The sequence below is a fragment of the Lagopus leucura genome, unplaced genomic scaffold (genome assembly GCF_019238085.1).
Source record: "Lagopus leucura isolate 7727_CA_CO unplaced genomic scaffold, USGS_WTPT01 Super-Scaffold_100002, whole genome shotgun sequence".
NCBI lineage: Eukaryota > Metazoa > Chordata > Aves > Galliformes > Phasianidae > Lagopus > Lagopus leucura.
In genome coordinates, this window is record NW_024962263.1 from 38,333,537 (window position 1) to 38,346,006 (window position 12,470).

Here is a 12,470-nt window from a genome sequence, read left to right on the forward strand (position 1 = left end):
AGCAATAATATTATGAATGTGACTTTTAAGTACCCTAAGGAACATAAAGATTTGAGTCTGGGCCTATGATAAATATTACCAGTGATCATAAAATCATTGGGCCACTGGAATAATAGCATGATATTTCTTTTCCATTTTGGGAGACAAGGTATTAAGCCAAGGTCAAAAAGAGAAAAGCTTTTGCATTCTATACCAAATGGAATTCAAGTGTCTGTTTTGTATCCTTACTGGATTTAGCTTCCTGAATCCCCTAGCCCTTTCCAAATATCAGAGTCATTGAATGGCAAGGATAATTCCTTTTCCTATCATCCTCCTTCCCTGTGTGAAACCTCACAACCCTGCTGGTTGCATGGGAGGTGGGATGGCTCCTGAAGGCAGCTGCTAAACTGCTTTATGAACTGTTCTCCATCTGGCTGCAAGGGAACTGGCCAGCGCCTATGGCATGGCTGACCTTGCTCCTGGGCTCCCATGTCTTCATTTGACTGGGACTCTGTGCTAGTCAAGCATTGCTTTCTCCTTCCCCTGACTGCCAGAAAAGTTGGTCCTCTGCCTGGCTAGTGACCAAGCTGTGTAAGTCACTTTTCTCCATCTGGTTTATTCTTGGGAAGACAAATAAACTGTTCTTAATTTAGAATGCAAAGTCTCTCCCTACCCTCTATCCCCAGCCTACTTACTGCATCTGCAACATATTTAATTTTGACTAATTTCTCTGTAATCTGGAGGGGAGGTCTGGCTGTTTCTTTCTCTCTCTCTCTCTCTCTTTTTTTTTTTCCCTGTCCTTTTCTATTTGCCAGGGACTAGCAGAATGTTTCCAAGATACTCAGAAATTTTCACTCACAAAATCACTTCTATATCTTTATTCAACTTTCTTACTATTCTCTGTTCCTTTGTAAAAAATAACCTTCTCCCACAACCTGTTACAAAAAGTAACAGCTTAATCTTTATATTTGCACTGTATCTTTATTGTCCTTTAGATATATCACTAACAACTGCACACATATATTCTTTCTTCTTACTTAGTTGCAAAAAGCCCAACAACACGCATTAACAAGAACTAATTCTACAGGAACATCTTACATTCTTGGTGCCAAATTGTCAGATTCTTCAGCTATTCTGATTGGTGTAGACCACACCAATGAAGCTTTACTTCTGCCCATCCCATTCACATATCAAACGGGAGCATTTTACAACCAGCAGTTATTCTGTATTAACTGACCTGTCTTTGCCTTTTAAAGGAAGAGTGAACTTATCTTACACCAGCTATGAATCTGTGAGAGATAGTGCCATGTTAACAGTTACAGTAGCATTTTTTTCCCTAAAACAGAGCAAAACAAACAAAAAATGTAAATTTTATTATTGTTTATGAGCACAGTTTAGAATTCTGAAGTTCAGCCCACATAAACTGATCTGCTGATTGCCTTAAGAGTTCCACTGACTTTCTGCAGCTTCAAGCTAGCTTTTCGACAGAACACGCTGTTAATATTTACATTTATACACAGACATAAAAAAGAGACAGTCAGCGTGGATATTACTGAGAGAATTGCAGCAAAATAAATAATGTTGTAAGCCTGTCTTTATAGAAGACAGAGTGATTATTTCATCTGAAGTAATTCATTTGGCCCTTTTGCTGTACTTTTGTGAAGATGGGCAGGTTAAATGCTCTAAATTCTGCTTTTATTTATATATTCATATGTTCAAAAATAACACAACAAAACAAATAAAAAAGAACAAAACAAAAAACAAAACAAAACAAAAACAACCAACCAACCAACCAAAAAAAAAAATAAAAAAATACCCCCACTAAAATAAGAAATTATTTTAGTTTGTGATAGGCTTGAATAAGGTGAAAGCAATTATCATCATCAACAACAAAAAAAAACAAGCTAGGATTAATTTTAAGACAGTTCAGATCAAATTGTCCCAGGAATGGAACTATGAAATTTGTATTGACTTCTCTTATATCTACCATTGAATCTGAATGCAAAACACAAGTTGCAAAGTAAAAAGAAAAAATTTTCCAAATGCCCTCTCCCTGAATTAAAGCAACAAAAAGAAAGAAAGAGGAATTTTCATCTCCTTCCCACTAAAAAAAAGGCACATCAAAGAAAGCATGGTAATTTTAGTTTCTTTTTTTGTTGGGAGAAAGACCTTTTCTCAGGCCATAATTGAAAACTCTAGCTTTCATTCTAGAAAAAAGAGCTCTCCAAGAAAAATGGTCTTATTATATTCCCCTCTCCCATTCCTAGAAAGCCACAGAAATTTAGACTTTAAGGGTGGTCCACAGGTATTAGAGTAAGGGCACTTTGTCTTGTGCAAGCTTCATAGTTCCCATGGACAAAAAGAAAATATTTTGTCCTTTTGCTTTCTTCTTCCCATGCAGCTCTGCTTGGCAGCAGGGATGACAGTTGGATCTTTTCCTCACCTAGTGGCTCATCTCAAAGGCTTTTCTCTTTACACAATTGTCTTTCAAGCCATCAATTTCAAACCTATGATTTATTCTTAGCTGGTAAAACTAGCATAAAGCACTGACATTTTCAGGTTCTTCAGACAAGAAACTCTTTTTTTTTTTTTTTGTTAAATTTAATGTCATACATTTTTGAATGAAAATGTCACGGGGATTAATTAAAAAACACACACACAAACATTAAAACAACAACCCTTTGACATTTCTGAAAATGGAATATTTAATTTCATTTTGTAGAACAAACCCAGCAGGGTTATTTTTCGGCCACTGAAATGTATATACAAATGTCTTTTCCAAATGAGGTTGAATTGACCAATTCTCAAACCAATGTCTATATCAGTTCTCCAAGAAATTATAGTAGATCAGAACAATAGTTTGATCAGTCATAGCTATAGATTTTTTCCAAACCTCCAGCAAGATTTTGCTGAGGCAATCACAAAGTTCATCATATGTTCCCTTCCAACTGGTCAGTCGATTTGTTCTGATTCCATTCCTAATTCCACTGGCAGTGAGTAACAGATGTTCCCAGTAGAGTGAGATGATTTTAAGCTTTTAAATATACCTTAAATGGAAGCTGTGTCAACAGCCAAAGTGATTCTAGTAGCTGAAAGCTGCCATATTGCTGCTTCTTCTCTGCAGGAAACAACATGGTCTATGAGACCAGAAAAAAAAAAAAAAAAAAAAACCCAAAGAAATCTCTGACAGGGTAAATGTTTTCATCAGTATGTGGCAGTCAAAATTATATCCCTTCAATGTTAATATAAAAAAGCCTATTGCAAACAGATGTGTAGGCAAAGAGAAGTGGAGACTGTTTGTCATATGAGAATGCTACCTCGTGTGTATGCATGTGTTTTTCTTTTGGTTGAAAAATGTTTCTTTCATAATTTTTGGAATTTGTCTTCTTGTATGCCTTTTTTAAGGTGCAGACTACATAGCTCATTTCTTTTGTCCTTATGTTGCACAGTAACTGTATCCTGCTAAAAGTCTCCTTCTCTCTGCTGTCAATTCGCCTCATAATCTCTTCAGCAAACACTCCCATTTTGCCTTCTTTCCTACTGCTCTGTTCTATTCCCTTCAGATGGCATATCTTACATGATATCCTGTGAAAAGACAGCATGCTCAGCAAATGAACACGCCTTGTTTAACTACTGTCAGCAATGCTTTTATCCTTTTCCTTCACATACTTCTACTTAATCCTGCTCTGGAGAATGAAATGTCACCTATGCTGCAGCACTAGTAAGTCAGTGAGACTAATGTATTACATATACTGAAGAATCACGTTTTCTTATATACTGTCTTCTGTGTTCTGGCCATGATTTCTGAATGTCTGAGCAAGATATGCAGAGCTGAACTTGCTTTTGTTCCTTTTTAGAAATAAATATGCAAAAAATGTGATAAACAATCATATAAAAGTTTCTCAATTTCCACATAGGAATAGATGCTAAAGCTTCTTTGTCTGAGTGAGGAAGAAGTAAGAAAGAGAAGGCATTCCTGAAGTCACCAATGGAAACTTCAGGAAAACTCCAGAACAGAATATTGTTTGTTCTTGCTTGCTTTTATTTACTTAGATTAGTTTTATCATTAGCAGGATACATTTAAGTCTGGAAAAACACCACGGTTGTTGTTTTAACTTTCTAGACTTCTCAAAAAGCCTCTTGGCCTAGCATAATACTTGTGTAGCGCTAATATTCTCTCACCTATAAACCTATCTACTATAATCATTACAGAACTGTTACTGTAATCCACATCTCTTGTGTAGTCCCAAAGTATCCTTAATTTCTTTTTGAGTGTGCAAGGAGAGTACAAGAAGAATATAAACTGTTGTTCAAAATTTCCTAAATCTAATTAACATAAAACTTCATTTCAATGAAAGAAATACATTCCTATTCAACAGTGCTTTAAAATTATTTTTAATGACGCTTATACCATCTCCTTATTTTTTCAGATGGTTAAAAAAAAAAGAAAAAGAAAAAGAAAAAGAAACAATTCTAGCTAATAGAAAAACATCTTTTATAGACAACTGCAAGAAAAGCTGTCAAAATACATAAGAAAATACATAAATACATTCAACTATATTGCATTGCTGTTTTTGTTTCCTTCTCATTGTTGAGATTTTATGATTCTTGAAACTAAATTATTTTGGGGAAAATAAAAAGTCTAGAGTGCAAAAAAAAAAAAAAAAAAAAAAAAAAAGGAAAGAAAAAAAAAGAAATAAAGGATTTCAGAAATTCTTCTTTCACTAACTTTTGTGACTACTCTAAATTGATTACTTGTTTCCCTGACTAATCTCTAAACAGAGGGCATATCCTTTTCACTTGCAAAGTACTCTCACACAAAATGAATTACCTTCCCACCACCTTGGTTACTTGCCAGGGAGTACTTTATTTTTCCACTAGGAACAAGAAAATCAGCTCGTATTTTTCTTGCTAGAGCCTTCTGCATTTTAATTCTGAACTCTGAATGAACATCAGAGAGGCCTTATGATGTTTTGCACAAAAGTGCCTGTGTTCATAGTTTTACTCAGGGCACCCAAAATAGCGTGCAGTATGCAGTGTCGTACTGTGAGTTTTCAAAAATAAAAGCAGGAGTGACTTATACTGGCAGGAAGCTGTAACTCCTAAAGCTTTTCAAGGATCTGTGAAGTTAAAAAGAACTTCTTACTTCTCCTCATCTGTTGTTTCATTTGACTTTAACGATACTCACTTCTCCAAACATTGAAGGCCCTGAGATTACACAGGTAAGATTTTTATATTTTTTGTCATTGTTATCTTCAAAAATTAAACTGAAAATATTTATCTGGATGTCTCCAATGCAAAATCCATGACAGACAAAGACAAAGCCAGAAGCCACCCAAAACTTCTAAAAGGAGAAAACAACTTTTTCTGTTTCCTCTGAGTTTGTTGTGTAGCTCCACTTGGTGCTGAAATTTAACTAAGTTGGATTTACTAAGTGAAAACATTGCTATGCCTGCACAACTTGCACATTAAAATGTTCATGCTGGTTATCAAGCTGTTTCTGCAAGAGCCCCTCCTCTGGCAGATTGTTTGTGAAGACTTCATCTATGCTCATGCCAGTAATTGCCATTAAAATGTGCTTACAGTGCTTAGAGTGAAAACTTGTTATCTTACAGGAATACTTTGAAATACTTCTTGTTTTGCTGTTCTCCATTTTACTGTAGCAATAAGAATCTATTTTCTTAAAATGCAGCTCAGTCCTAGCTTTAGATCAAGTTTTGCTACTCTTTATAATTCTACCTCTACTAACTGCAAAATGTTTCAGACAAAAAAAAAAAAAAAAAAAAAAGATTCTTTTACTTTTATTGGATCTGAAATGAAAAATGGCAATTTTTCAATAAACAAAATTTTCATAGAGTAGTGCAATATATATACTATCAAAATATTTATATAGTATGCTGTTAGAATGTATATTTATGATTTATTTTTCATGTTTAAACTGTTTGATTAGCCTCTATTTGAGATGTATGCATTAAAGTATAACCCAGAAATTTTTAATAGCTATGCACTGTTATTAAAATGCTAAATATCTGTCAATTCACTCATTTTTCACAGATTATTTTGTTATGAAATTGATAGAATTAAATGGCATTTGAGTTATGTCATTACTTTTTAATAAATTGTAATTTAAATTCATTTGCAGTTGTAAAATCATTTCAGACAAACTACTTCTGATTTGTAGGAGGATAAATTTGCACTAAGGTACATAAATTGGTCTGTGGATTTCGTTTTGAGAGTTATAAAGATACGTTTCAGTGTTCAGTTTTTTCCTGTTAGAAGTGTTGAACCAAGCAATTACATAAAATGAATACAGACAGGCCTGTGTCTGGAGTTTGGAATTTATGCTTCTCTACAGTCTGAAAAACACACTGACGTAAGAACTAGAAGACAATGAAAACCCACTGTTGGATTCAATTTTAAGGAAAGAGGAGGGAGGAAGAAAAAGCAGCTTGCCCACAAAGCATTCTGTGAAAAGAAGCTTAAAATCAAAGAATAAAAATTACAGCCCTACCATGGAAATCCACACATTTTTAGAGCACAAATGTTATGATTTATACCTTATTTCAGATAATTTATGATGTTTTAATGCATATCTTACATTTGGAATGTGTATAATGTTGAATATTTAAAAATGAATTCAAGACATTGCCTCCTTGTTTCAGAATAATTTGTAATTACTAACCTAAACTGAACATCAGGCAATACCTGCACATTTTTATATTGAATTAATAAGGCAGTATGTAGCATGCTATAGGGCAGATTTTTCATGTTCTCATCTTTTAGGCTCCTTGTTGCTTTTTATCGTTGGCTCCCCACTCCCCTTCCCTCCCCCCTTTTTTTTGCTTTGATACTTTATAACTCTTTGACATAATTTTTTTTCATACTGTGGCCTTTGCATCATATCGATTTTAATTACACAGGGGAAATTCTGGTTCAGCACTAATCCTAATTTGTCTACTTAGAATCTGTTTAATTACAAACTTGTAGTTTTACCAACAAATCTAGCAATACAATGCATAATTCAGAGTTTTAGTTCCATTGTAGGTGAAAAGCATTATTTTGGTTGTATTTATATTACAAGTCACAGAAAGTCTTGATTTCTACCACTGGCAGTAAAAATTTATTCTACCATTGTCTCTTAATCTTCTCTCTGTATCAACTATGTTCATAAGTGCTTCTGAGCCACAATGCTAAGCAGAAAAGATAACAGAATGTATTCCTTATCCATCCTTTCAACATACATACCCAAGGAAAATACGTGTTTCTGAAGATGAACAAGCAAGCATGTGCTGTGTGGTCAATTATACTGGCCAAAAGGAGCACAAGTATTGTGGAAACTTTCATTCTGAGCCCTGCTAAGCAGACAAGGTGGATATCCATTACAGAAGAAGTTAATGAGGATGGAGCAGTGTCAGTAAGACCACATGGGACAGAGCTGGGAACATAATTATGCTTGGATATAAAAGCATACAAACCTCTTCTCCACAGTGTCTTTGCCTCAGTATAAAAAGAATTACAATTGCTGGTGCTAACAAGCAGCAACTCTTAAGTGTTTGCAAAAGGACATTACTCCCAGCCTTACTATCAGGGACATAAACTTTGTGAAGACTTTGTAGATGGAGAGTGTTATTAAATTAGAATCTCCAGTTCTCAGACCACTGTTCTAGCTATTACGTCAAACTCTTTCTAAGTCAATGAAACAAGAGACATTCAAATAAGCAACAGCACAATGGGTCTTCAATTGGAAAAAAAAACAAAGCACCTAGCACCACAGTAAAAGACTGTGTCTGCAAACATAATGCTACAAATAAAAGCACAGTAATACTTGAATTAAGTTTGCCAATAATATCTTACTCTGCTACAATATTAAATTTGTGATGAATAAACTTAATTTGCATTCCTACTATTGTCACTTTCCAATTTCTAAGTGGCAAAATTATTGATAAAACATTAGAGGAAATGTGAATTGTCACTTGATATTTTCCTGGTTTACTTTTACAAGGAATTTTGACACAGTGAAGACCAAAAAAAATCCTACTAGAGTAAATTGTAAAATGTAATTAGCAAAAAATAACTTGATTCATTATGACTGATCACTGGCCTGAAGTATTTATTCTGATTCAGTAAAATAAGGATAAAATCTCCCTGGAGAACACACATTTTTTCAGTGTTTTACAGATCTTTAAGACAGGAATAGATGATACAGGTAATGAAAATAACAATTTTAAGCTCTTGAAGTTTAATTCTGGTAAACAATTTTATATGTAAAGTGTTTTGCAACTGCGTTAAAATATATTAAAGACTTCTATGTATAAATATTAAAAACATCCTGCTCTCATTCTCATACAGGTTTGGTCAAAATGAACAAGATAGACTTTTTAGGAGTCAATTACACATGGTATTTAAGCCTGTTAGTTACAAAAAAAAAAAAAAAAAAGAAAACAAAAACAAACAAAAACCCTGTGAAATTGTTAATCTGTGCTTTCTTGCCATCTGAAATCTCTCTAAAAAATTCAAGAAAACTGCCAAAAATGTCCATAAACAGAATAGAGAAACTGTAATGCAGTAGCACTGAAGGTTCATATAATCTATAATTCTTTGCCTATTTTTGGAATTTTTATTGAAAACAGATGTGTAAATATATGTACATAAACAGAAAATTGTGATTTGCATTATGTATTTCTGTGGCGATTGCCATGAATGTGCAGTCAGGAACAGAAGCCCTCTGTCATCCTTGCTCACATGCATTTTTGAGATTACGAACGCAGCCCAGGAGCAATCATATGTCTTTTGACTGTTATCCATGACATTAAGATGTTATTAAATGGTATTTTTTTTCTCCAAATGGTGCAAATTCGGACTCTCTTTCGTCCTACACAAAGAATACAGAAAACTACCATATTCTCCTAGAGTCCATCATCACTGTAAAAATTACTTTTACTCAGCTCTGGTAGTGAAACTATGTTTTTCTGACACAAAGAATTACAAGAGAACGTCTATAATTATACAACAAATAAATAATGTGAGGAGAGTATGTAAAAAGGAAAATGAGAGAATTGCAATTGAATTTAATGGAATTCAGCCAAGGTTTTGGGCTTTTCTGTTTGGTTTTTTTTTTTTTGATTGATTGATTGATTGATTATTGATTGATTGAAGTTGTTTTTGGTGTTTTGTTTTGTTTTTTGTTTGTTTGATACAGGAATCATGTACCTGTTTCTTTAAAGTTATCTTTTACCATTTCTTGGTTTTTTTTGTGTGTGTGTTTTTTTGTTTGTTTTTATAGAAATGTGATAGTTTTAGCACTTCCTTTAAGCTGAAGTTGCTGAAGCTGTTAGCTGTCCTGCTATTGCACAGACTCTAGTCCAAGCATTTGCAGCCCCTTTGTCAGTAAACTGGACAACAGTGCTAGTTTAAGTTACTGCCCTATTCATCCTCCAATGACTGATCTCTCACTCTTTCATCTTCCATGTGATGCAGATAACTGTCAGAGAAGATTAGGATGTTGCTAGTACTCTTGTTTATGAATCTCTGGAATATATAGTGGCTGGGTCAAAATTTACCTTTAGCAATAAATCCCAATGATAGATGAGCCAGAATGATTTATGTTACTTTATATCCCTTGTTGTACCCCTGGAATATAGAAAGATGTTTCCTGACAAATTAGGATGACATCCAGACTTACATCACAAAGAAGTGGTAAGTGTATTGGTTTTCCTCTCACATCAAATTTAACGTATAAATTGAATTTTTTCAAATGCCAGATCATTAGATAGATGGTGTACAAAGCTATTTTTGTAAAAGATTGACCCATGAAATACATAAATAGAATTTGGAAATGTCATATGGAGATAAACTGTGTTGATTGCTAAGCTTTTCATATGAGCATTTTTAGGATTGTGCAAATGTTATAAAATTAGACTATTTTCTGGTGCCTTACGTGTAATGTTGTTCTACTCAGCTCTTTAAATCAGCCATTTTTTAGTCTCAAGAAGAGATTTCTACCCTCTTACGATTACAGGAAAAGAGAACCCAGTCTCAAAGACTGCCATGACTTAAGATCAATTTGATCTTCACTGTGGAAATTGAATGGGCTCAGATGGTCAAAAATTTTAATCATTCAACTAATACACGTAATTTTACAAGAAACATGGCTCCTCTGTCCCATGCTGCAACAGACCGCATCACTGAAATTTAGATCAGGCAGATAAGCACGGCTGTTGCTGCTATTATGTCTTGCAGTCCAAGACGGAGCCATCACTGAGGTCTCTGGGGTGTGTTTTTATTCCCCCTTGGATCTTCCCACTCGTATGCAAGTAATTTCTCACTGCACATATGCCTGTGGCCATATCTGTCTGAGTGACTGCACACAGGATGAACCACTGTTGTAGTAACAGGGCGGCTCTTTCCAGCACAGTGGGTCCAACTGGGGTTCATGTCCTAGCACTGCTGACACATATGGATAGGTAGTAAAAATCAAAGAATGTGCATCAATAGGAGAGGCTAACATGGGGTGATACTGCAAGCTATCCGCAATGGAAATATGAGCCTCTTCACATCCTAGTCCAAGGTCAGATTCTGAGGCCTTTTCTTCATGAGCAGAGCTTGTTAGTTCTTGTAGAATCAGAGAATCAGAGAATCCTTAGAGTTGGAAGGAGCATTTGGAGGTCATCTAGTACAATTTCCCTGCAATGAACAGGGACATCCATAGCTACATCAGGTTGCCCAGGGCTTAGTTCACCTCGACCTTGAGCGACTCCAGGGACAGAGTATCTCCCACATCTCTGCACAACCTGTTCCAGTGCCTCACCATCCTCACTGTAAAAGAGTTTTCCCTTATATCCAAGAAGCTTATATCCCAAATCTATCATCTTTAAGCTTGAAATCATTTCTTCTGGTTTTATCACTACAGACCCTGCTAATGAGTCTGTCCCCTTCTTTCCTGTAGCTCCTCTTTAAATAATGAAAAGTCACTACCAGGCATTCTTCTATCATCAACAACTCAAACGAATAACTGTGCTCTCAGCAACTCAGTATTAAGAAAACAACACAAAAATAATAATCAATTCTTATTACACAGAGTCTTTACAGTATTAAATAATAAATAATTTCCTGCAACTGAAACAATTGTCTCAGCAGAAAAGAGAAAATCAAATCAAGAACATCAAGAGAAATCAAATCAAGCCCTCAAATATATGCATTTTCTTGCATGTGGGAAGCATTCTGGGACTTTATTTTATATTATATTTTCTTCTTTTAGTAATAGCATTAATTTTTCCACCTCATTTAATAGTTATATTTAATAGGCACTGATTCTGGGAGAAGAATTGTTTCACGTAGATATTATTAACAAAAGCAATGCAATAATATAAGTGTTACAAGTAAGGCTAAAAAAAATATAGGGGAAATGGTACATTTTGGACATCATAACACTGGTCAAGGCTTTGATAGACCTTGTCAAAGTGGCAGCAGATACCTGTAGAGAAGAGCTGAATATTGTTTTTACTCAGCAGAAACTGTGAATAAGCTTGATTTAACTGAGGCAGAGGGGCTGCAAATTGATTTCTTGATTCATTTAGGACACGGTCAGAGGTAGTATATAGAAAAACCTAGAGAGAAGAGAACAGAATTAATGTTTCCTTCCTTAATAGGTGCAAAAGGTTGAAATGCTGTCAAGTGGTGGCAAGTTCATTTCTGTAAAAGACAATATAAAGTATTTGCCCGTCAGACACATTGATTTTTTGATGCACAGGAGAACCATAGGTGACAGTCTCAGCAGCCTCTGATGGCTTGCTGCCTCCTGCAGCTGGACAAAGCAGATAAGTGGGGGATGCTAAGCCAGACCATCCCTGCTGCTAGTCACACCACCAAGATCAGGCATGAAGGCTGCTTCTCCGTTGCTGGCAAATTACAGAAGGTTTATTTTTCAAAAGTTGTTTTGCTCTGCTTCATGAAGTTAACCATTAGATTAAAAGAAATGGTTCAAAATTGTTTCATGATTAGTTACAAATCAGTCCAGAATCTCAAATTTAAAGTTATATATCCTCCCATCCCTCTCCCAATAGAAAAAAATAAAAAAGCTTCTTTGAGTTTTATAAAACTAAAATTTACACTACACAGTTTTTATGTACATAAACGCCCCCCCCCCCCCCCCAACCCAAAAAAAAAAGAAAACAAAAACCTCCATAATTTCTATTTTCTACTTAATCAGTTGAAATAAAAATGTCATTCAGGGATCCACCACTGCAGACAGTGTCTTAAAACCCTCTAGAGAACATACCTCAACAGCAGCTTACTAGAAGGATCTAGAAGTTACAAACATAACATGGAAATCTTTTTACTGGAATACCAGTTTTGAGTTTAATTTGCCATTTGCTGATAATAACATATATAAGTTAATTTACTATATTAAACTCAACTCATTCAAAGAATTCTTTCTATAAAGTGTGAAAAAGCCATGAAGAATCTTAGTTAGAAATTTCTGATACTTTGTT

General features: G+C 34.8%; 1 protein-coding gene across 3 annotated transcripts in view; it reads left to right on the plus strand.

Moving 5' to 3' along the window:
- The window catches only part of CDH19 (cadherin 19), a 97,264-nt gene that overhangs the window by 34,605 nt on the left and 50,189 nt on the right, over nt 1-12,470 (plus strand). Inside the window, exon 1 of one of the 3 annotated variants that reach the window (XM_042869398.1) lies at nt 4,951-5,201. The exons of 1 other annotated variant lie outside the window; for it this stretch is intronic. Coding sequence is in view for 1 of the 2 variants with exons in the window: in XM_042869397.1 (XP_042725331.1) it covers nt 9,645-9,675 (31 nt within the window). In the remaining variant the exon portion in view is untranslated. Of the gene's footprint in view, nt 1-4,950; nt 5,202-9,583; nt 9,676-12,470 lie in introns of those variants that run through there. One more of the 3 variants, XM_042869397.1, reaches the window with a different exon arrangement.